Here is a 26,130-nt window from a genome sequence, read left to right as displayed (position 1 = left end):
AAACAAGTTAAACGGCACCTGACACCCACAATGGCTGGGACACTCACCACCTCCTATGTACCAGACACCAGTGGACTAGAATTTTCCGTCTCCACACAGTCAGGAATGCAGAAATAGGAGACCAGAACATAACCCCGCTCGATCACAAGGTGAACCGTACAGTCCAAACCTAATGTTGCATTACTTCGAAAGGCTTTCTATTTCTATATTTATATTTTTTATATTAATTTTTTTTGTTTTTAGGGGTCTCACTTTGGGAGCTTGTATCTGTTTGGATGTTGGCACTGTATATGCACTTTTAATCACTTTGAAAGGCTGTTATGTTCTAAGCCACGAGCACAGATAACACAACACATAAGCAGGTTGAATCACAAACATGATTAAAAAAAACCCTGTTCAATAATCCCCCTTAGGAGATATTAACCCTTAATTCCAAGATTTAAAGGAGTGCCTCTGAGACCCTGCATTTTTCATGTGAGTTTGCAGGAACTTTCATGAAGAAGTAAAATGAAACGATCTTACCGGAATCTACACCTTCAAGTGTGACGGATAGTTGCCTAGCCTCCACCATGGACTTGAGAGAAAGAAGCAGGCAGCGAAGTTTGACAACGCCGATTGCTTGAGGAGCTGTTAACATGAGTCGGGATGGTTTTGCAGAAAGACTCTTCCTGCATCTCCTGACTCATCCAAGCCCTCACTGAGAGACTGACAGGACTACTTAAAACTCCCGTCCCATGTCGAAGAGTACTACCCTCCATAAGAGACAAAAACAACTTCTTACACCTCTCTGCCAACCTCCTGAAACGAAAGGCAAAGAATGACTGGGGGATGAAGGAAGTGGGAGGAGTATTTTAGCCTTTGGCTGATGTGTCTTTGCCTCCTCCTGGTGGCCAAGTTCTTAATTCTCAAAAGTAATGAATGCAGCTGTGGACTCTTTCCATTTATGAAGAAAAGGAGCACAGTACTCTCACTTGCCATTATTGGAGTGGATTGCTAGACGGAATGATTTTAATCAACAGTACTTGTTACAAGCTGGATTGTTATAACTTTTTGTTGCAAATGCAATTTTAGTTAACGTTTGTGTCTTTTATTGCGATTTTGTGAATATTAAAACTGTATGCTATAAATATCAAACTATGCAATCTGATGAGACCATTTGCACATAGCTTAGTGTGAGCAGACACTTCCTTGTTATATATTTTGTTTTCTTCGACGTCCCTTTAAAGGGATACTAAACAAAATGTTAAATGATTCAGATAGAGAATGCAATTTTAAGCAACTTTCTAATTTACTCATCAATTTTTCTTCGTTCTCTTAGTATCTTCAGTTGAAAAAGCAGGATCGGAAACAGTAGGAACCGGACCATTTTTTGTTCAGCACCTTGGATAGGGCTCGCTGATTGGTGGCTACATTTAGCCGCCAATCAGTAAGCGCTACCCAGGTACTGCACAAAAATGGCCCGGCTGCTAAGCTTACATTCCTGCTTTTCAAATAAAGATACCAAAAGAACGAAGATAACGTGATATGAATAAATTAGAAAGTTGCCTAAAATAGCACGCTCTATCTGAATCATGAAAGAAACATTGGGGTTTACTATCCCTTTAACCACATAGCGAGTTTTATTAGTAATGCAAAAAATTCATGTGATGAAGTAGACATTTAATCTTTGCATTAGGATGTCCCATTAAATCTGATCTTGCTTGTTTCATTATTTTCTATGCTATGAAAAAAAATAAACATGCAATAAACTTAATCTAACCATGGTCTCTGAGGAATAGAGCTGAGTGACATTGCTTTAGTTCCAAGAGCAAGATCTCTACGGGATATCTGCAACTTTCATCTACTAAAAGGGATCTATGACACTCCATTAAGGTAGTTTGATTTCCTTTCATTATCGTCATGACAGTTCCTTATGGAGGCCTAGATCTATTAAAATTAAATACCCTAGAGGACTACAGTCTCTTTACGTCTAGAAATAAAATTAGGTTACTCTAGACTAGAGCTTCAGCTCTCTGGTAATGGCCACTGGAAATTTTCCCTCTACACAGATACAGGACAGGATATGTTTCCTGTTATCTGATGATATATGCAAGTTTAGGACAATTTGCCTTCTGGGAAATTCCAGTATTACTGCAATTTTTTTTATGCGTCATTGCACCCAAGAGAGGTTGGCATTGAAAATTAGAAACGGTTTAAATTACCCTCTCTTGATTATGAAATCTTATTAGTGTGTTTTTTTAATGAACAGGTTTTGAATTTAAAAAAAAAAACAAAACACACATTTACACACACGTCAAGTTATAATTTTTAATCACGCATCCTGATGTTGTAGGAAATTAAAAATACCATCATGGTGGTGAAAAAGAACAAGTGTGAGGGAAACTGAAATTATACACAGGAACAAACCGGCATCAAACATCTAGAGGCTGTATTCCTCGCAAACTATATCTTCATGGGGGGATATTATAAAAACTTTTAGTGCAGTAGGAGAAGGCTCACACTGAAGCTAAATTTAAAGCAAAGCACACACGCGTGTACTCAGAGTAGCCCTGAGACAAGACCTTCGCAATGTAATATTGCAGAACATGGCGGCCCCCAAATAGTAACTCCGGATGGTGAAAGTTATCGCTGCACACCAAACCAGTGGCCTGAGCAAACTTTGGGTGCATTAATGCAGATGCATGCATAAAATGGCAAAATGCCCTGGTGTCATAAATTACTGCCAAAAAAGATCATCCTGAGGCCTTCCTTGGGGAGAGTTTCCTAGCCATGTCCCCCTTGTGTCTGGACAGAACTATGAAGAGGAAAGGGAGGTGCCTGAGGATTACCTTTATAGGTTAAATCAGGGGAGTGGTGGTTCTGTCCACGCCTCTTTGGGGAGGGGTTTTAACTGGTAAGTATTACCAAGAAAGGTCGATATATAGCGAATTTTGCCTGTGGTTTCCCTACCTAAGTTTCTTTACTTAAAGGGACATAATACTCATATGCTAAATGACTTGAAACTGATGAAGTGTAACTGTAAAAAGATGACAGGAAAATATCACCTGAGCATCACTATGTAAAAAAGGAAGATATTTTACCTCACAATCTCCTCAGCTCAGCAGAGTAAGTTCTGTGTAAAAAGTTATACTTCACCTGCTCCCAGCTGCAGGTAAAAATAAAAAAAAAATATGAAGTAATGAACAGCAGCCAATCAGCATCAGCAGTGCTGAGGTCATGAACTCTTTTAATGTGATCTCATGAGATTTGACTTAACTCTCATGAGATTTCATAGTAAGCTTCCTTTACCCGATTGGTGAAATAATATGAGAGGTCACAAGGCTCATCCTTTCAGCTGTCCCAGGACAGACACACTAAAATGCTGCTAATAAATACTTTACAATGAGAGGTGGCTACTGAGGAACTTTTGAGGTAAAATATCTTTCTTTTTTACAGAGATGTTCAGGAGATATTTTCTAGTCAGCTTTTTACAGCTATGCTGCATCACTTTCAAGTGTTTAAACATTTGGGTATTATGGCCCTTTAAAGTGATGGTAAACTCCGCCCTTTGAATAAACAGATCTGAAATGTCAGTGATATTTTAGATGGAGTTTAATTCATCATTTGTAATGATGATGCGCTATAAAACATACTTTTTAAAGTAGTGCTGAAGTAGAAATACCCTGCACTCCGGCCTCCCACTTCAAAAGTAATTATTTTTCGTGAGCTACCTGTTTGAACTGTTCTCCAATCGGTGCTCTAGCCAGTGCTACGACAGTCACACAGTAGCTAAAGCACTGATTGGATAACAGTTCAAACCGTTGGGGTATACAATTCCAGCACTACTTTAAAAAGTTAATTATAGCGCATCCTCATTGCAACTGATGAATTAAACTCCATCAAAAATATAACTGACATTCCAGATCTGTTTATACAAAGGGGAACGTTTACCATCACTTTAAGTGTTAGTTATAGAAAAGCTATGTAAACATAGCTAGCAGAATAAATTGCACTCCAAGTGGGATGTAGGAGAGATAAGCAATAACATTTTATTTCTAATTATTCTAAGTATTGGGAAGCATGTGTGCGATACAATAAGGAGAGTCGATTTCCCTGCAAGCTCACCCCATTTTGATAGGTTGTGGTTTCAAAGAACAAAACCAGCTATTCATATACAAAAATAACCATAAGGAAGCAATTTTTCATACATTTTATACTCTGCATCTGGTATAACAAGTCATTGGAACACATTAAGGGTTAAACAAATTTACAGTACACTGTCCCTTTAACCTCACCTAAGCATACATTCTGAAAGAAACATTAACAAAATGTATTCCCCATAAAATGTTTGTTATGCATTGTGAAAAAAATGCAGTACATTTTAATTATGTTCCTACACTTCCTGTAATTCAATCTTACATTTTTTGTAGTTTTTAGACTGACCTCAGAGAGGCTGGATTGCATTGGGTGGAATTATTTTCTACCTTACCACCCAACATGCTGCACAATGATTGCTTGATATGTTCAGGAGCACATTTATAGCTGTTCTTATTGGGCCAAAGTAAAGGAGAGAAGATAAACACTCAGGGGGGGGTTTCAAGGTGTCTGTGCCTGGACTACAAAGCAACTCAAAACTGCAGCCAACAAGGTGTTAATGTAGCCCAAAAGTTGTCATGCTGGGTTGGTATAGTAACTTCATCAGTCTACAAATATCTTGTAAAGAGTTACGTCAGTTTAAAAACAGATGTGTGCATACGTACACACATTGCACTGAATTTCATATAGGGGTCTGAGACTAGTATGGGCTGTGGTGTGTGAGGGCAGCAGTTTGAATACAAATACTGTGATAATACCAGATCTTTGCTTGCAGTCACTGCTCTATTAGAACCCTGTCAGCACACCTTGGTGATCCCAGCCCATTGTTTTCAGCCATTGCACCCCACACCTACCACTGCATACTAGGCCATTTCCAGACTCTTTACTACTCAGTTAACTTATAATAATACCAGAATCTCCTGCATACACTGTACACACATTACTCCCTGCTTATATACACAACTTCTACACACATAATAAAAACAATACAGAGCAATAAAATAGCAGCACCTATGTTTTATTTAGAAGAACGTGCAGGAAGGAGGTCCTTGTCACGGACACAGAGGGAGCGTGATATGTTTCAGGGTAGGATGGGCAGCTAGCTGTCATACACCCCATCCTTCCCCAGCACTAATGTTAATACAGTGCTTTGCCTAGAGAACGGGAGAGCACAGAATTATAATCTACAGACAAGTGCCCATCACCAAATGTTCAGATCAAGGGAAGATGTGAAAGTGCTCCAGCACATATTCATCTGCCTCACTTAGTAGAAAACATAATCAGGTAAACAAGTGAGGGCAGAAATGACTTAACTCACATCCACAGGTGGGTTTGGATAGGTCTGGCTGAGTAATTGGTCCCTTTGTTTTCCCATTTAATATCACCACACACTCCAATTTACACAAGCAGCTACACACACACACACACACACACACACACGTGAAATCCTAGGTGGCCGAGGTCATTGTGTAAATGTTGGAAAATTGCTGTGATCAGGGTAAATGTTGCTGTAACTGGAATGGAAGAAAAAAGGGGAAGTGTATATGATTGAGTATCAAGCTAATCCCATCTCCTCCAGAACACTGCGCGGTGACTCATCCTCCTGCAGAGAGAGAAAAGAGATCGGAGGTCAGAGAGAAAGCATGGGGAGATAGAAAGAGAGAATATAGCATACTGCATCAAAACACAAATACAGTGTATATTCTGCAACTTACAATTACTTTCATAATCAATCGGGCGATTATTTTTTCTAGCAATTGGATAAAAAAAAAAAAAAAAATTCCATACAATTTTTTTTGTATATTTAAAATTAAAGGCACAAACTGAGTGTTACAAATATAAACTGCAGACTAAAAACTTTACATCAACACAACGATGTCCAATTTTTAAGCAAAGGAACACAGTTTTATAATTTAAGGGATACTAAACCCACATTTTTAATTTAATGATTCCTATAGAGCATGCAATTTTAAGCAACTTTCTAATTTACTCCAATTATCAATTTTTCTTCATTCTCTTGCTATCTTTATTTGAAAAGCAGGAATGTAAATCTTAGGAGCCGGACGATTTTTGGTTCATCACCTGGGTAGCGCTTGCTGATTGGTGGCTAAATGTAGCACTATAACCTGGGTCTAATATGCAAGGTAACAATTATGGGAGAAAGCGGCAGGAACTGAACAAAGACTGGCTGTGGGGAGAGAAAGATTTCAGCCAAGTGTGACCCCAAGACATTGGGCATGCAGGGTTGGGGTAATGATGTTATTATCAACAGTTTCAGAGTCCGGGGGTTGAGATTTTTGAAGAGGGGGAAACAAGGAGCTCAATTTTGGAGAGATTTAGCTTAATGTAGTGAGAGGACATCCAGGATTAAATATTAGAAAGACAGTTAGTGACAAAAGTTAGTAAGGAAGCGTACAAATGATATTGAAACCCATGGGACTGTATTAAGGAAACTAAGGATGATGTATAAATTGAGAAGAGGACCAAGGACATAGTATTGTGGTACTCCAACAGAAAGTGTCAAAGGGTCAGAAGATGTGCCAGATAAGACTACACTAAAGGTCTGGTTAGACAGGTAGGAGAATCACAGAGGGCTGTGTTGCAAATGCTGAAGGATTGCAGGGTTTGGAGCAAGAGAGGGTGGCCAACAGTGTAAAAGGCTGCAGACAAATCACAAAGGATTAACATGGAAAAGTGGCCTTGATGACTGCTGTTTCTGTAGTGTTTGGGGAAAATTAGATTGCAATGGATCAAAGAGGGAGGAAATTTGATAAACGTGTATATAAAAGCCTTTTCAAAAGTTTTGAGGTAAGAGGGAGAAGGAAAACAGGGAGGTAGTTGGATGAAGATTATGGATCAAGAGAAGATTTTTGAGGATAGGTGTGATTAGTGCATGTTTAAGGGATGAGGGGAATATACTAGTGCTGTGGGAGAGATTAAAAATGTGTGCAAGGATTGGAGTAAGAGTAGGAGAGAGGGATCCTGGCTGAGGCTGGCTATCTTTTTGTAACCTATTTTTGCCTGCAGAAGAGGAGGTCAGATTGTGTTGAGGTGCCAATTTTTTTTGCCAATTTAACCAAGGTGGGATATTTATATTTGAAAGCTCTCCACCAATGCAAAGGTTTTTCCTCCTTGGAAAGGGGCTTCTCAACAAAGTAAGCCTGGACTTCATTTTGAACTTAAATATCTATAAGCAGTGGTAAATAACCAGCTATATGGCTAGGGGAAAATTATCTAGTTCACTATTAAAATAACAGATATTAGGGAAACATCTAGTTCACTCTTAAAATAACAGATATATACTTAGAGGTTGAATCTGGTACAAAGCGCTAAGGGCTACATATAAATAACAGGACAAAGCCTTACACAGTTATCTATACAGTACATATAACAAGCAATAGCAAGCAATCAGCTAATAATTGTGCAAACAGATATTAGTGCACATCAATTTAAATTACTCATTACTCATCTAACTGTAAATAATAAGATTGGCACTATATCATGCAAAGCTTAGTCCAAAAACACCCGATTTAATATAAATAATCCAAATGACGACTACTATTATTTCTGGGTTGCCATGCACAGACCAACTACTTGATAATGAGACTCATTGACAACAATTTTCATAATTAATTATCGATTATATTGATTAGCAGTTGCAGCTCCAATATTAAGGCATTTTTTTCCCCCTTACCGTCCAACCTCCCTGATTCCTACCAAACAGCTCTCTAACCCTCCCTCTATGTCTGCCAGTAACTATAAAATGTATTTTTTTTTTCTGTATTGTATTGGTCCCCCACCTCCCCCCTTCCCGAGATCAGTAGTTAGGGAACCCAAACACCCCCAAACCCACTTTTTTCTGTAGCGTAGCGCCCCTTCCCTTTTTTATTTTCCGCAGTGTAGGGCCCTCCCACCCACCTCCTGGATTCCCGCCTACACCTCTCGCCGGCACCAGCAGATTATCATTACAGACTGACCCACACAGTGTAACCATCTGTAAAGTTCTGGCATCTGCCTTCCTATGGAATACTCACCCTCTCTTTCTTAAACCTTGCTCACGCTAGAACCCCCCCCCCCCCCCGGTTACATAAAGATCCCCTATGCATCGCAAATAGCTGCCTTTAGGTCTCCTCTCCATTCCAAAAGCTGTATCAAACCTCTCCTCCAACTTAAAAAATGCCTTAAGGCAGGGCTTGACAGATGTAGGTTGCCTACTTTCCATAGCGATTCAAAATTCTCAACTGATACTTTGAATTATGTCAGCTACTCTAGGTTTACACTTCATAGTGCTTTGAAACACTAGTTTCATTTTTGCATAGATGTATGCTGCACATGACAAAAAAACTATTTCAAAGCCAGGTGCAAAGTTATAGCAGAGCTACCCTGTCTAACTGGCGAGAGCCTGAAAACAGGCTTAGAATAGAGGCCCGTGCACTGTTAAGGCAGTGCTCCCAATTTGTCAGGGTAAAATGGCTGATGCACAATTAAAGTATTGCTCCCAGCACTATAAGGGGACATTCTGGTGGTATGAGCTAAATTTGCGTGAGACTCCAGAAGCAATAGGTTCATTCTGCACACCAATTACCAATCTGAACAAGTTTAATTAAAAACCCTTTAATAAACAACCATTACGGAAATAGCAATCACAAAGATAGAAGCTTATCAGACTTGTTCCAAACTACAAAAGCTAGTTCACTGATTAAGGCTTTTAATAAAACTTTTAGCTTTTACTAAATTGGCATATGGGAATTATTTGGTCTTATGTGGATTGTTTTTTGTGCAGAAGGAGATGTGCCTTTGCTTCGTTGCCTAAAGGAGGATGGAATTTTGACGTGTGCCCTAGGAACTGTGTTGGGGGGTTGTTGGGGAAGACTGAGCACACCAGAATTTATGTGTGAAGAGCAAGTATATTGCAGCATACTTCAAGGAGCCAAATTAATTTGTTGGGTTTTTAATTTTAACTTTAATGTTTTTATTATGTAAAGTTATCATTACTGTATAAGACAAATTAATATTGCTATTCTTATTAATTATGGGCAGAATTATATAGCTTATATTATTTTCAGACAAAGTATTTAATTTCCAAAGACCTATGTAGGGTTAGAGCGGTATTTTCAGGGTTAGTGGAGTATATTTAATGTTAATAACTGGTCTAGTTTATGTAAATAAACTTTAACTATCATATTTTTTAGTGTTTAATCTAAAAAGTATACTAATTTGGGTCAACACCCCCATACACACACCCAAAAAATAATTATTTGCCTCTTTCATTCTGAAAAAATGGTTTTGTGCCCTGCATAAAGCAACTTTCCCAGTAACAAATGACTTTAAAAATACTCTGTCGGTCCCAAATTCCATATCTCTCCTCTGCCTGTCCCCAGCAAATCCCACACACTTCAGCTAACTTTCCTTCTCTCCCCCGCTCCCCAGTCCATCTCTCCCTCCCACCACGTCTACAACGTGGAAATTTCTTGCAATGAAAGTGAGTGGGTGGGAGTCAGTGAGCTGTGACAGGCCAAGAGATGTGTGATTCATCCACTGCAGAGAAAGGGGGGAGCAGGTGCAAGAGACGGAGAGCAGGAGACACAAAGAAAAATACCGATGAACACAGAGAGCTATAGAAAGATGTTGAGTGACTGAAAGCTGAACAAAATGGAAGTAATGAGACAAGAGTGAAAGATAAGAGAGAGAAAATGAGTTTGCACTCTGTAGCCCACACATTTTACCCTGCCTGCTCTCTCACCTCCTGCAGCATATCTGACTGTTCAATTGCTTTAAGTACGCTCTTCTTCGATGTGTCTTGGATTTCACCTCCCATCAGAAATTCATCCAGAATAAAATAAGCCTTTTCAAAGTTAAATATGATATCAAGTTCACACACCTGTAAAATGAATGATAAAAGTTATTAAGGACATACGTATGGAGATGAATAATAAAGAATCAAACAAAAAAGTAATGCAGACGAGGAGGTTTAGAACAGAGAAGACAGAGAAAGAGACAAAGTAAAAAGGACATACAGAGAGAAAGAAAACCCTGAAGGTTTGGGTGGTAAGATGTATGTACAGGAAGGGAAAAAATACAGTAGAGAAAGGTGGGAAATTGAAAAGAAAAGAGGAATGATCTATGAAAGAGTATACGCAGCAGGGGAAGTAAAAAAAGAAAAAATAACTGCTCAAAAAGAGGTACTAGAGAGAGGACAAGAAGATAAAAAAATACAGGAGATAATATAAGCTATATGAATATCTGAGCAGCAGGTAATGAATATAAGTCAATAAATAAATAGGAAAAAGGGGAATAAAAATTGAATTGTGCGAGGAGCACAGAAGTAACTGAAAAACAGAAGGGCAAACGAGGACCAAAATAAGCAAAGGGGGGGGAGGGTGAGATGAGGTAAGAGATTAGGGGTAGCAAATGGACAGGAAAAAGGGGGGTATAAAGTTTTATATTCCCGTGATAGGAAAGTAAAATCAAATGGTAGGGAATGAGGAGCAGGCTACAAAAAATAATTACACATGACGTTTGTTACACAGACGTCTGACCGTGCAGATTACAGAGAGCCTGTGATCCCTGCAAAACTCAATTAGCAGAACTCAGATTAATGCCTAAGAAGAATGGATTAGTCAGAGGCAAAAGGGGGAGGGGGTGGTGACAAAGCGAACAACATCAAACCGTATCAGGCCAGCTTTCTGTTACCCCAAGTCACATTTTCTGCCTCTGATCCAAAGGGTCTAAAACGCTAATAGTGGTCACAGCACATCACGTTTTTAACTCACGCTGCCAAAATATTTGTCCAGCAACTCCACGTATCTGTGAATTAACTCTAGGGTTATGAGCTCATTATCCTGGTCCTCAACTGCACAGCAGAAGTATAGACTGGCGTATCTGGAAACGAGAAATAGAAGGTGAGGGTGAGAAAAACAAAAACACAAAAACAAACAAATGGGATAAGAGAGAAACATATAACACTGAAAGAACAGGTATAAAAAAACAAGATGTTCCATAGTAAATTTTAAATATATGTTATAGATTGAACTGCTTCAAGTCATCCGTTTACTACTTCTACATATGTCTGCTATGACAAGTTGTTTGAAATCGTAAAAGTAAACTAGGTTTCGATCCTGTTTAGTGTTTATGTCTTGTAAATTAACTGACATTTAGCGAGATCCACTTAAACGATGGGTAACAAGGATTTAAAGGGACAGTAAACACCTTGTCATTTCAAGACATTACTGTTCTGTTATAAAAAAAAAATAAAAAAAAAAAATAGCCTTGTCTAAGCATTTTAAAAACAAACTAACATCCTTATTACAGTAATTACTTTTTAACAGCCAAACTCCACCAACCATGTGTCTTAATTGAAGGAGCCAATCTGGGCTTGTAGTCCCACAGGCAAAAAGGCTAACCATTGTCAAAAAAAAAAAAAAAAAAAAAAAAAAAGGAGTATAGAATACATTGTTTTGCAGCTATCTGAAAAAGCCAATTTTCGGTATATGTAGCAGGGTTAGCCTTGACAGGTCAGCAGGGTGCATTTCATGGTCTTAGAATTAGAAACTGCTCAATTTTCGGAGCTAAATTACATGAAAATAGGGCAAAATAAATAATAAAAATATATTGCAAAGTTGTTTCATTACTCACAACTAAACATTAAAAAGGGACATTAAACACTGAGATGGTAACATAAAATTATATATATGCAATGTACTTTTCCTGTAATTCCATTCCTAAATTGTGAGCTTTTCAGTTTCTGCTAGAAATGGAAATGCAGAACACATATTCCACACAACCATTGGCTGCACACTTTAGTTACCTATTTATAACTTTCCCTAATTGGCCACAGCAGAGAAGGTAACCTAAGTTAGTTACAACATGGCTGCTCCTATTGTTTGATAGACACTAAAACTTTACACTTATTTTATTTTGTCAATATTTAAACAGTGAATGAAAATGTAAAAAAAAAAATACGTCTACATGTTATTGGCAGATTAATCTTTTCTTTGAATGCATATTTCTATCTAGCATTTATTTAGTGTTTAATTGGCAGTCATGCTACTCTATCCTGCTATTATATAAAAAGTTTTAGATTAGATTAGTCATTTAACGTTGCAACTATAGGCAGTCCCCAGGTTACAGACATCCGACCAACTCATACTTACAAACTGAGAAAAACAAAATGTATGCTTACCTCATAAATTTCTTTCTTTCCGGATATGGTGAGTCCACGCATCATCAATTACTGTTGGGAATATAACTGCTGGCCAGCAGGAGGAGGAAAAGAGCACCACAGCCAAGCTGTTAAGTATCACTCCCTTTCCCCCAAACCCCAGTCATTCGACCCAAGGTAATGGAGAAAAAAGGAACACAAGAAGGTGTAGAGGTGCCTGAGGTTTTAGTTAAAAAGGGAGGGACAAGACAGGTAACCTAAACAGAAGACACCACCGCTGTAAGAACCCTTCTTCCAAAAGAAGCCTCAGCCAAGGCAAAAGTATCAAATTTGGAAAAAGTATGCAGAGAAGACCAAGTTGCAGCCTTGCAAATTTGTTCCACAGAAGCTTCATTTTTGAAAGCCCAAGAAGAAGAGAGCCCTAGTGAAATGAGCTGTAATCCTCTCAGGAGGCTGCTGTCCAGCAGTTTCATAAGCCAAACAAATTAAACTTCTCAACCAGAAAGAAAGAGAAGTAGCAGTAACTTTCTGACATTTACATTTCCCAGAGAAACAAACAAACAGGGCAGAAGACTGGCGAAAATCTTTAGTCGCCTGAAGGTAAAATTTAAGAGAACGCACAACATCCAAGTTATGAGAAGGAGGATTAGGACATAGAGAAGGAACAACAATTTCCTGATTAATATTTCTATCCGAAACCACTTTAGGAAGAAAACTAAACTTAATATGAAGAACCGCCTTATCAGCATGAAAGATAAGATAAGGGGAATCACACTTCAAAGCTTAGATTTCCAAAACTCTCAGAGCAGAAGAGATAGCAATAAGAAGCAAAACCTTCCAAGATAACTTAATATCTATCAAATGCAATGGATCAAACTGAGCCTTCTGTAAAACCTTAAAAGATTAAGGCTCCAAGGAGGAGCAACCGACTTAAACACAGGCCCGATTCTGACCAAGGCCTGACAAAAAGATTGCACATCGGCATATCCGCCAGACGCTTATGTAGAAAAATAAATAGAGCAGAAATCTGACCCTTCAGGGTACTGACTGATGAACCTTTTTCCAGACCTTCCTGGAGAAAAAGCAAAATCCTAGGAATCCTGACCCTACTCCAAGAGTGGCCTTTGGAGTCACACCAATAAAGATATTTACGTCATATCTTATGATAAATCCTTCTAGTAACAGGCTTGCGAGCCTGAATTATGGTCTCAATGACTGACTTAGAAAACCCACGCTTAGACAAAACTAAGTGTTCAATCTCCAAGCAATCAGCTTCAGAGAAATGAGATTTGGATGAAGGAAGGGAACCTGAATTAGAAGGTCCTTCCTCAGAGGTAGTGTCCAAGGTGGGAGAGATGACATCTCCACTAGATCCACATACCAAATCCTGCGAGGCCACGCAGGTGCTATTAGAATCACAGACACTCTCTTCCCTGATACGAGCAATGACTTGTGGAAGGAGAATAAATGGAGGAAAAAGATATGCCAGTCTGAAGTCCGAAGGAACCGCCAGAGCATCTATCAGAACGGCCTGTGGATCCCTTGACCTTGAACCGTACCTTGGAAGCTTGGCATTCTGCCCAGACGCAATGAAATCCAGCTCCGGCAACCCCCATCTGAGGGTTAAGCTGGAGAACACCTCTTTCATGGCTAAGGAACTCTGAGGTCCTCCCTGGTGGTTGATATAAGCCACTGAGGTTTTGTTGTCCGACTGGAACCTGATAAACCGGGCAACGAAGGCCAAGCCATCAGAGGATTGAAAATCGCTCTCAACTCTAAGATGGTTATAGTGAGAACTGACTCCTCCCGAGTCCAGAGTCCCTGCGCCTTTAACGAGTCCCAGACTGTTCTCTAGCCCAGCAGGTTGGCATCTGTGGTCACAATCACCTAGGAAGGTCTCCGTAAGCATGTTCCCTGAGAGAGATGTTCCTAAGAAAACCACCACGGGAGAGAATCTCTTACCGACTGGTCTAGATCTATCTTCTGAAACAGATCCGCATAGTCCCCATTCCATTGTCTGAGCATGCATAACTGCAGAGCTCACAAATGGAATCGAGCAAAGGGAACAATGTCCACGGAAGCAACTATCAGACCAATTACCTCCATACATTGAGCCACTGATGGCCGAACAGAAAACTGGAGAGAGGGGCAAGATGAAAGAATTATGGTTTTTCTGACCTCCCTCAGAAATATTTTCATCGATAGGGAATCTATTATAGCCCCTAAGAAAACTACCCTTGTAGCTGGAACAAGGGAACTTTTTCCCAGATTCACTTTCCATCCGTGGGAATGTAAAAAACATAATTTATGCTTACCTGATAAATTTATTTCTCTTGTAGTGTAGTCAGTCCACGGGTCATCCATTACTTATGGAATATATCTCTTCCTAACAGGAAGCTGCAAGAGGATCACCCAGCAGAGCTGCTACATAGCTCCTCCCCTCACATGTCATATTCAGTCATTCGACCAAAGCAGACGAGAAAGGAGAAACCATAGGGTGCAGTGGTGACTGGAGTTTAATTAAAATTTAGGTCTGCCTTAAAGACAGGGCGGGCCGTGGACTGACTACACTACAAGAGAAATAAAATTATCAGGTAAGCATAAATTATGTTTTCTCTTGTTAAGTGTAGTCAGTCCACGGGTCATCCATTACTTATGGAATACCAATACCAAAGCTAAAGTACACGGATGAAGGGAGGGACAAGGCAGGAACATTAAACAGAAGGAAACACTGCCTGAAGTACCTTTCTCCCAAAAATAGCCTCCGAAGAAGCAAAAGTGTCAAATTTGTAAAATTTTGAAAAGGTGTGAAGCGAAGACCAAGTCGCAGCCTTGCAAATCTGTTCAACAGAGGCCTCATTTTTAAAGGCCCAGGTGGAAGCCACAGCTCTAGTAGAATTAGCTGTAATCCTTTCAGGAGGCTGCTGTCCAGCAGTCTCATAGGCTAAACGTATTATGCTACGAAGCCAAAAAGAGAGAGAGGTAGCCGAAGCCTTTTGACCTCTTCTCTGTCCAGAGTAAACGACAAACAGGGAAGAAGTTTGACGAAAATCTTTAGTTGCCTGCAAGTAGAACTTCAGGGCACGGACTACGTACAAATTATGCAAAAGTTGTTCCTTCTTTGAAGAAGGGTTAGGACACAGTGATGGAACAACAATCTGTTGATTGATATTCCTGTTAGTAACTACATTAGGTAAGAACCCAGGTTTAGTACGCAGAACTACCTTGTCTGAATGAAAAATCAGATAAGGAGAATCACAATGTAAGGCAGATAACTCAGAGACTCTTCGAGCCGAGGAAATAGCCATCAAAAACAAAACCTTCCAGGATAACAGCTTGATATCAATGGAATGAAGGGGTTCAAATGGAACGCCTTGAAGAACATTAAGAACTAAGTTTAAGCTCCACGGCGGAGCAACAGTCTTAAACACAGGCTTAATCCTAGTTAAAGCCTGACAAAAAGCCTGAACGTCTGGAACTTCAGCCAGACGTTTGTGTAGAAGAATAGACAGAGCAGAAATCTGTCCCTTTTAACGAACTAGCAGATAAGCCCTTTTCTAAACCCTCTTGTAGAAAGGACAATATCCTAGGAATCCTAACCTTACTCCATGAGTAACTCTTGGATTCGCACCAATATAAATATTTACGCCATATCTTATGGTAAATTTTTCTGGTAACAGGCCTGTATTAAGGTATCAATAACCGACTCCGAGAAGCCACGCTTTGATAGAATCAAGCGTTCAATCTCCATGCAGTCAGCCTCAGAGAAATTAGATTTGGATGTTTGAAAGGACCCTGAATTAGAAGGTCCTGTCTCAGAGGCAGAGACCACGGTGGACAGGACGACATGTCCACTAGGTCTGCATACCAGGTCCTGCGTGGCCACGCAGGCGCTATCAGAATCACTGAAGCTCTCTCCTGTTTGATCTTGGCAATCAAACGAGGAAGCATCGGGAATGGTGGAAACACATAAGCCATGTTGAACACCCAAGGGGCTGTCAGAGCATCTATCAGCACCGCTCCCGGGTCCCTGGACCTGGATCCGTAACAAGGAAGCTTGGCGTTCTGGCGAGACGCCATGAGATCCAGATCTGGTTTGCCCCAACGAAGAATCAGTTGAGCAAAGACCTCCGGATGAAGTTCCCACTCCCCCGGATGAAAAGTCTGGCGACTTAGAAAATCCGCCTCCCAGTTCTCTACGCCTGGGATGTAAATCGCTGACAGGTGGCAAGAGTGAGACTCTGCCCAGCGAATTATCTTTGAGACTTCCAACATCGCTAGGGAACTTCTGGTTCCCCCTTGATGGTTGATGTAAGCCACAGTCGTGATGTTGTCCGACTGAAATCTGATGAACCTCAGAGTTGCTAACTGAGGCCAAGCTAGGAGAGCATTGAATATTGCTCTTAATTCCAGAATATTTATTGGGAGGAGTTTCTCCTCCTGAGTCCATAATCCCTGAGCTTTCAGGGAGTTCCAGACTGCGCCCTAGCCTAGAAGGCTGGCGTCTGTTGTTACAATCGTCCAATCTGGCCTGCGAAAGGTCATCCCCTTGGACAGATGTGGCCGGAGAGCCACCATAGAAGAGAATCTCTGGTCTCTTGATCCAGACTTAGTAGGGGGGACAAATCTGAGTAATCCCCGTTCCACTGACTTAGCATGCACAATTGCAGCGGTCTGAGATGCAGGCGCGCAAATGGTACTATGTCCATTGCCACTACCATTAAGCCGATTACTTCCATGCACTGAGCTACTGACGGGTGTGGAATGGAATGAAGGACACGGCAAGCATTTAGAAGTTTTGATAACCTGGCCTCTGTCAGGTAAATTTTCATCTCTACAGAATTTATAAGAGTCCCTAGAAAGGGAACTCTTGTAAGTGGTAATAGAGAACTCTTTTCCAAGTTCACCTTCCACCCATGCGACCTCAGAAATGCCAGAACTATCTCTGTATGAGACTTGGCAGTTTGAAAACTTGACGCTTGTATCAGAATGTCGTGTAGGTACGGAGTCACCGCTATGCCTCGCGGTCTTAGTACCGCCAGAAGTGAGCCCAGAACCTTTGTAAAGATTCTTGGAGCCGTAGCTAATCCGAAGGGAAGAGCTACAAACTGGTAATGCCTGTCTAGGAAAGCAAATCTTAAGTACCGATAATGATCCTTGTGAATCGGTATGTGAAGGTAGGCATCCTTTAAATCCACTGTGGTCATGTACTGACCCCTCTTGGATCATGGGAAGGATGGTTCGAATAGTTTCCATTTTGAATGATGGAACTCTTAGAAATTTGTTTAGAATTTTTAAGTCCAAGATTGGTCTAAAGGTTCCCTCTTTCTTGGGAACCACAAATAGATTTGAATAGAATCCCTGCCCGTGTTCCGTCCGCGGAACTGGGTGGATCACACCCATTAGTAAAAGGTCTTGTACACAGCGTAGAAACGCCTCTTTCTTTATTTAGTTTGCTGATAACCTTGAAAGATGAAATCTCCCTCTTGGAGGGGAAGTTTTGAAGTCCAGGAGATATCCCTGAGATATGATCTCCAACGCCCAGGGATCCTGGACATCTCTTGCCCAAGCCTGGGCGAAGAGAAAAAGTCTGCCCCCCACTAGATCCGTTTCCGGATAGGGGGCCCTCTCTTCATGCTGTCTTGGGGGCAGCAGCAGGTTTCTTGGCCTGCTTGCCCTTGTTCCAGGACTGGTTAACTTTCCAGCCCTGCCTGTAACGAGCAACAGCTCCTTCCTGTTTTTGAGCGGAGGAAGTTGATGCTGCTCCAGCCTTGAAGTTACGAAAGGCACGAAAATTAGACTGTTTGGCCTTTGATTTGGCCCTGTCCTGAGGTAGAGCATGGCCCTTACCTCCCGTAATGTCAGCTATAATTTCTTTCAAGCCGGGCCCGAATAAGGTCTGCCCTTTGAAAGGAATATTAAGAAATTTAGATTTAGAAGTCACGTCAGCTGACCAGGATTTAAGCCATAGCGCTCTGCGCGCTTGGATGGCGAATCCGGAGTTCTTAGCCGTAAGTTTGGTTAAATGTACGACGGCATCAGAAACAAATGCGTTAGCTAGCTTAAGTGCTTTAAGCTTGTTCATAATTTCATCCAATGGAGCTGTGCGAATGGCCTCTTCCAGAGACTCAAACCAGAATGCCGCCGCAGCAGTGACAGGCGCAATGCATGCAAGGGGCTGTAAGATAAAACCTTGTTGAACAAACATTTTCTTAAGGTAACCTTCTAATTTCTTATCCATTGGATCTGAAAAGGCACAACTATCCTCCACCGGGATAGTGGTACGCTTAGCTAAAGTAGAAACTGCTCCCTCCACCTTAGGGACCGTCTGCCATAAGTCTCGTGTGGTGGCGTCTATAGGAAACATTTTCCTAAATATGGGAGGAGGGGAAAAGGGCACACCAGGTCTATCCCACTCCTTGCTAATAATCTCTGTAAGCCTTTTAGGTATAGGAAACACGTCAGTACACACCGGTACCGCATAGTATCTATCCAACCTACATAATTTTTCTGGAATTGCAACCGTGTTACAATCATTCAGAGACGCTAATACCTCCCCTAGCAATATGCGGAGGTTCTCAAGCTTAAAATTTAAAATTAGAAATCTCTGAATCCAGTCTCCCTGGATCAGATCCGTCACCCACAGAATGAAGCTCTCCGTCTTCACGTTCTGCAAACTGTGACGCAGTATCTGACATGGCTCTCACCTCATCCGCGCGCTCTGTCCTTAACCCAGAGCTATCGCGCTTGCCTCTTAATTCTGGCAATTTAGATAATACTTCTGTCATAACAGTAGCCATGTCTTGCAAAGTGATTTGTAAGGGCCTCCCTGATGTACTTGGCGCCACAAAATCACGCACCTCCTGAGCGGGAGGCGAAGGTACTGACACGTGAGGAGAGTTAGTCGGCATAACTTCCCCCTCGTTGTCTAGTGATAATTTCTTTACATGTAAAGATTGACTTTTATTTAAAGTAGCATCAATGCAATTAGTACATAAATTTCTATTGGGCTCCACATTGGCCTTTAAACATAGTGAACAAAGAGATTCATCTGTGTCAGACATGTTTAAACAGACTAGCAATGAGACTAGCAAGCTTGGAAATACTTTTCTAAATAAATTTACAAGCAATATAAAAAACGCTACTGTGCCTTGAAGAAGCACAAAAAGCTGTCACAGCTGAAATAACAATGAACCAAAATAGTTATAGCAACCAATTTTTCACAGTAAATGTATTAAGTTAGCAAAGGATTGCACCCACCAGCAAATGGATGATTAACCCCTTAATACCCAAAAACGGATTAACAATTTAATAATTAACGTTTTTCTCACAGTCAAAACACACTGTCACAGGTCTGCTGTGACTGATTACCTCCCTCAAAATGAATTTTGAAGACCCCTGAGCTCTCTAGAGACGATCTGGATCATGGAGGATGAAGTAGACAGATTGTGACTGAATTTTTACTGCGCAAAAAAGCGCTAAAATAGGCACCTCCCACTCATATTACAACAGTGGGGAAGCTCAGAAAACTGTTTCTATGCAGAAAACAAAGATGGCCATGTGGTAAAAATCATGCCCCAATAAGTTTTATCACCAAGTACCTCACAAAAAAAGATTAACATGCCAGTAAACGTTTTAAACATACATTTGAAAAGTTATGAATTGTTATTAATAAGCCTGCTACCAGTCGCTTTTACTGCAGTTAAGGCTCATACATTATTTCAGTATTAACAGTATTTTCAGAGTCAATTCCATTCCTTAGAAAAATACATTCAGTGTACACACACTCATCAGCCTAATACCAGTCGCTATCACTGCATTTAAGGCTGAACTTACTTTACATTGGTATCAGCAGTATTTTCTCAGTCAATTCCATTCCTCAGAAAAATAATTACTGCACATACCTCATTTGCAGGGGGGCCCTGCATGCTATTCCCCTTCTCTGAAGTTACCTCACTCCTCAGATGAGAACAGCCAGTGGATCTTAGTTACGTCTGCTAAGATCATAGAAAACGCAGGCAGATTCTTCTTCTAATGCTGCCTGAGAATAAACAGCACACTCCGGTGCCATTTAAAATAACAAACTTTTGATTGTAGAAATTAACTAAGTTAAAAAACACCACAGACCTCTCACAGCGACCTATCTAGTTAGGCTGCAAGAGAATGACTGAATATGACATGTGAGGGGAGGAGCTATGTAGCAGCTCTGCTGGGTGATCCTCTTGCAGCTTCCTGTTAGGAAGAGATATATTCCATAAGTAATGGATGACCCGTGGACTGACTACACTTAACAAGAGAAAAGACAACAAGATCTCTGTATGAGAGTTTGCTTGTTGAAAAGATGGCGCCTGAACCAGGATGTCGTCCAAGTATGGCGCTACTGCAATTCCCCGAGCCCTGATCACTGCCAAGAAAAGTCTGGGAGCTGTGGCAAGGCCAAACAGAAGAGCTACAAATTGAAAGTGTTTGTCTGGAAAGGCAAATCTCAGAAACTTGTGATGATCCCTGTGAATGGGAACATGAAGGTACGCATCCTTCAGGTCTATGGTCGTCATGAACTGACCCTCCTGAACTAAAGGAAGAATGGAACGGATCGTCTCCATCTTGAAGGACTGTACCCTGAGAAATTTGTTTAGACACTTAAGGTCTAAAATAGGTTGGAAAGTTCCCTCTTTTTTGGGAACCACAAACAGATTGGAATAGAAACATAATCCCTGATCCTGGACTGGAACAATCACACCCAGGGAGAAGAGATCCTGTATGCAATGTAAGAACGCCTCTCTCTTTATCTGGTCTGCAGATAATCTTGAGAGGTAGAACCTGCCCCCTGGGGGGAAAGGTCTTAAATTCCAATTTGTAACCCTGAGATACTATGTCCACAGCCAGCGATCTCAGACATCTCGAACCAATGCCTGGGAAAAAAAAAGAGAAAGTCTGCCCCCCCACTCGATCCACTCCCGAATCGGTGGCAAACCCTTCATGCTTATTTAGAGTCAGCTGCTGGCTTCTTAGATTGCTTCCCCTTGTTCCACGATGGACTGGATTTCCAAGAAGGCTTGGACTGTTCCTGATCGACTGAGGCAGGGGAAGACTTACCTCTGAAGTAACGAAAGGAACAAAAATTACTCTGATGACCTTTTGGTCTATTCTTCCTATCTTGAGGTAGAAAAGACCCTTTCCACCCGTAATATCAGAAATAATTTCTGCTAGACCAGGACCAAACAAAGCCTTACCCTAGTAGGGAAGAGTCAAAAGTTTGACCTTAGAGGAGACATCTGCTGATCAAGCAGCAAAACCAGATGACTTGGCTCCCAGCCTAATCAACTGTAAAATAGCATAAAAAAAATATAGAATTAGTCAGTTTAAGAGCTTTAATCCTGTCTTGAATCTCATCTAAGGGAGTCTCTACCTGAAGAGAATCAGACAATGCATCAAACCAGTATGATGCAGCACTTGTCACAGTGGCAATACACACTACAGGTTTCCATAAGAGGCCTTGATGAACATATATTCTCTTAAAATAAACCTCCAACTTTTTGTCCATAGAATCTTTAAAAGACCAACTTATCCTCAATAGGAACAGTAGTTCTCTTAGCCAGAGTAGAAATAGCCCCTTCCACCTTAGGAACCCTGTGCCATGGTTCCGTTATGGAGTCAGCGACTGGAAACATCTTCTTAAAAATAGGAGACGGGGAAAAGGATACCCCCGGCTTCTCCCACTCCTGTGTGATAATATCCATAGCACGTTCTGGAAACGGAAAAAAACTCCTTAGAAGAAGGAACCTCAAAGTAATTATTACGTTTACTAGATTTTTTTAGGATGGGCAACGACAGGAGTGTCTGAGTCACCTAAAGTAGCCAAAACCTCTTAACATAACACGAAGGTGTTCAAGCTTAAATCTGAAAGAACTTCCTTCAGTTTCAGATGAAGGCATTACACTGTCCAAATCTAAGATTTTACCCTCAGAAAGACCTGATGCATCTTAAGAGGAAGAGCCATCTGAGAAGCATTACTGGAATCAGAAACATTGCCATCTGAATCCCTAAGTTCTCTTATGTTTTCCATTTAACATAGGAAAAGCAGCTAACGCCACTGATACCACTGAGGATACTTGAGCGACAATCTTTGCTTTCAAATATACTCCACTAGGAGTTATAGATGAACCGCAGGGCACTGCATGTGACACCATTGAGGCTTAGGAAGTTACAGGAGAAGGCTGTGGCATTACCTGAAGAGCATCATCCTGAGAGACAGGCTCAGTAATAAAAAGTCTCTCTTTACACTGTAAAGTCTTCTTAACACATGAGGAACAGAATTACATAGGAGAAGCAATCTGAGCTTCTAAACACAAAATACAGGCATTCAACTGAGCATGTTCTTGCTCTGTATCAGACATGATCTCAGTAAGTTTGTCCACTGCTTAAAATCAAAGTTTACCAGCGACATACCTCAGCTTAGGGCATATCCCCACAGCAATTACTAGATAACACTGCTGCTTATTAGCTAGGGTATAGCCTCACAACAATAAAAAATATATATATATGTTTTGCACCCTTTTCTTTATTTTCAAAAATACATGATACATTTAACACAAAAAGTACATTTTCGTCACGCAGGACAGAGTCATCTATAACAATATTATTAACATGAAATAATATACAAGTCCCAGAGTACCTAATCCGATAAAAAAAAAAAAAATATAAGTGGCAGATTACATAATTTGGCACTTCTCAGGTCAAGAGAGGAAAAAAAAAAAAGGGAAGGGAAAAACCCTAACCTCCCTCTCACCCTCCTCCCCACACCTATAACCTCATTTGGTAGTAACCTCTCCTGTTGTGATTTATAATGTTTAAATTAAAGATTATCAATCTCCCATTGTTCTAAAAGTTTAAATGTCTTAAGCGGGGAAGGTATTTGATTTCTTTCCGCTGGTTGTAGATGTTTGATAAAACACTGCCATTTTGATAATAATTTAGCCACATATGTCTCTCCAAATCTGCATGGACTGTATTGTTCTAAAATTAATTGTTCTTCAGAGAGTCAATAATCATAGTTAAAGTGTGTGTGTGTGTGTGTGTGGGGGGGGGTTGTGTTTTTCCATGTCCTAAAAATCAGATTAAGACCAAAGATTATACTAAATGTTGAGGAATTTGGTTTTAGATCCCCGCAATTTACCATTACAGAGAAATATGATATCCTAAATAGAAAACTTAATTTCTTCCTTACAGATTCTGCTCAGCCAGATTTGTAATTTAGCCCAGAGTTGTCCTATCTGACTGAGCGATAATGCTCTCAAAACAAATCACCTCAGGGAACCCAACACCTCAGTCTTGGCTCAGGCACCTACCTGCTCTTTAATTTCACGACAAACAACCAGACTCCAGAGAAGAGTACAAATCCTTGCAGCCCACACCACTCCGTCTTACACTAAAGCCGACAGAGCGCCACGTGACTGGGAAACAAACTACTGCGCCACAGTGAAGGTGCGAAAGTATCCGACTTCCAGAGTACACTGACTATAGCGTACTGCCTATAAAACAGAGCCACTGAGGAAATAATAGCAAGAAAAAAACACACCGCTAAGTTGCAAATGTCACATCAACACTGATGGCCGACCAAAGGCTCTCTTAATACAAAGAGCAGCTTAATAAGCCCCACAGAGGATACAAATAAGCCTCCTCCAGAAACAGACCAATAAAGTTAAATAACCCTTCACTTATAAAGTCACACTGTATGCAGTGCCTGCTCCATGCCCAGTCTAATCCTTACTTAAGGACTATCTCGACACATAACGAAATATATGCAGGAAAATATTTAAGTGCATAGTCTCCCCACCAGGAAGAAAAAGCACTTACCTGCCAAGTCCGCTGTCTGGCATGTAGACAGTTCACTAGGCATTTAAGGACACAGTTCCTCACAGAGACCTGTATAAAAGAAAAACCAGAGTAAACCTATGATTTTCTATACTAGGGCAAAAATGTTAGGAAAAAACGGGAGCAACGTCCACCTTACAAGTTCCTAACTGCTTGAAAGCCACCACTACCCTTACTGAAGAGATTAACGTAGAGTACGGCTATACCCATAAAACTTGCTTGTAGTAAAATTCCATTTCTTCAGACACCAAAAACTTCACCTCCTCCATAAATGAAGGCAAAGAGAATGACTGGGGTTTGGGGGAAGGAGAGTGATATTTAACAGCTTGGCTGTGGTGCTCTTTGCCTCCTCCTGCTGGCCAGGATTGATATTCCCAACAGTAATTGATGAGGCAGTAGGAAAGAAATAGACCTTTATTGCCAATCCTTCTTTCCAGCATAACCCAAAATACAGAAAGGACAGAAAGTGATGTGAAAATTTCTGAACAGGGGCACAGATAGCAAAACAAACTTTTCCTTATGCTATCCAAAATTAAAAAAAATGTTTGGCTAGAGTTTCACCTAAAAACAAAAGTGCCTGTTCCAACTTACATACTAATTCAACTTAAGAACAAACCTACAGAACTTGTCTTGTTTGTAACCTGGGGACTGCCTGTATTTGTTCTCCCACGGCACATTTGTCTATCCTAGAACACTTATTTTGTGCCTAAGCTAGTATTGTATAGGAAGTAAAGAGATAGTAACTTGAATAATACATAATAGTATAGACTTTTTTTTTTTTTATTTGTCATTGGATACATACACATTGTGTCTGATTCTCGATATTATGAAATGCAATGAACAAAAAACACAACCAAACTCTGATCCAATATAGTGTAAAATAAGCCAGATCTACTAGACTTTCAGCAACAGGTTGCACTGCTGCCAGAAATAATGCACGTTATCTAAATGGATAAGTGCCATTTAATATAGCAGAATTGCATAATGCACAAGTGCATAATAAAAAGACAATGCAATAACACAGCTTACTCCGAATTTCAAATAAGCAGTAGATATATTTCTGGCAAGCCCCCCCAAAGCAAATCACAGACTAGTATATGAATACCCAGTGAACTTGTGCACACTCAGTAGGAAATGGTGAATATGAAAAGACTGTGCAAAATAATATAGAGGTAGTAAATTGGAAAGTCTCCTAAATCTGCATGCTATCTGAATGATGAAAATGTCTGACTTTATTGTCCCTTTAAGCAATAAGACTGCAGTAACCTGAAAAACAACACATTTGGATTACCATATGTAATGTTTTTAAGGTGTGTGGGAAATCACCCCAGCCCATAAGAATGGAGTAAGAGAAGTATGTGTAAATAAAATAAATAAATTATATATATATATTAAATGCAGTGAGAGCTAGGATTTAAAACATGGAAGAACCCATGACTAAAGGGAGGTAGGAATGTCCCTTTAAAAAGAGGTTTTCAAAATAAGCAGAATATAGTATGAATGAGAAGGTAACACAAAAAAATAATACCTTTTGTAGACAACTTTAAGGTCCTTCCACTCCAGAAAGCTACACATCTTGGGTTTCCGGCTTAGCACTGTCTGCATAAGATCCCGTACAAGTTTTTTCTTCTCCCGCTCTGATGTAGCCACATACCACTTCTGCAAGCGGAGTTTCCCTTGCCGGCTGAAGAGCAGCATAAACCTCATCTTAAAGTAAAGAGATATATTCATTTATATAACTAGTTTGTGAACCACTAATGAAAAACAGGAGGCTTCAGAAGATGCTCCTTTTCGTAGGATTTTTTTTAAATCTATCTTTATACAGAAATCTATTATATCAAGGATTTAGCGCACCTGCACTGATATGTAGATGTAGTTACACCATATACTATCAATTGATAAAAGATTTAAAAAAAAAAAAAAAAAAAAAAAAAAAAAACACAATAACTTCAGACTTGTTATACAAGTGCAAAAATATAAGTACTATTAATTTCGTTTGAGTGATGTCAACGCACAATATC

The 26,130-nt window shown here is 40.3% G+C and overlaps 1 protein-coding gene across 2 annotated transcripts in view; it reads right to left on the bottom strand.

Annotated features, from left to right (window-relative positions):
* Window positions 1-5,076: 5,076 nt before the first annotated feature.
* The window catches only part of LOC128643552 (AP-1 complex subunit sigma-1A), a 47,590-nt gene continuing 26,536 nt past the window's right edge, over window positions 5,077-26,130 (bottom strand). For both annotated transcript variants that reach the window (XM_053696394.1, XM_053696393.1), the window contains exons 2-5: window positions 25,638-25,816; window positions 10,848-10,956; window positions 9,818-9,955; window positions 5,077-5,677 (exon numbers count right to left, since the gene is read on the bottom strand). In XM_053696394.1, the coding sequence (XP_053552369.1) occupies window positions 5,630-5,677; window positions 9,818-9,955; window positions 10,848-10,956; window positions 25,638-25,816 (474 nt within the window). In that variant the 3' untranslated portion in view covers window positions 5,077-5,629. The remainder of the gene's footprint in view (window positions 5,678-9,817; window positions 9,956-10,847; window positions 10,957-25,637; window positions 25,817-26,130) is intronic.

The sequence above is a fragment of the Bombina bombina genome, unplaced genomic scaffold, assembly GCF_027579735.1.
Source record: "Bombina bombina isolate aBomBom1 unplaced genomic scaffold, aBomBom1.pri scaffold_1104, whole genome shotgun sequence".
NCBI lineage: Eukaryota > Metazoa > Chordata > Amphibia > Anura > Bombinatoridae > Bombina > Bombina bombina.
This window is presented reverse-complemented; position numbering and strand designations above follow the sequence as displayed.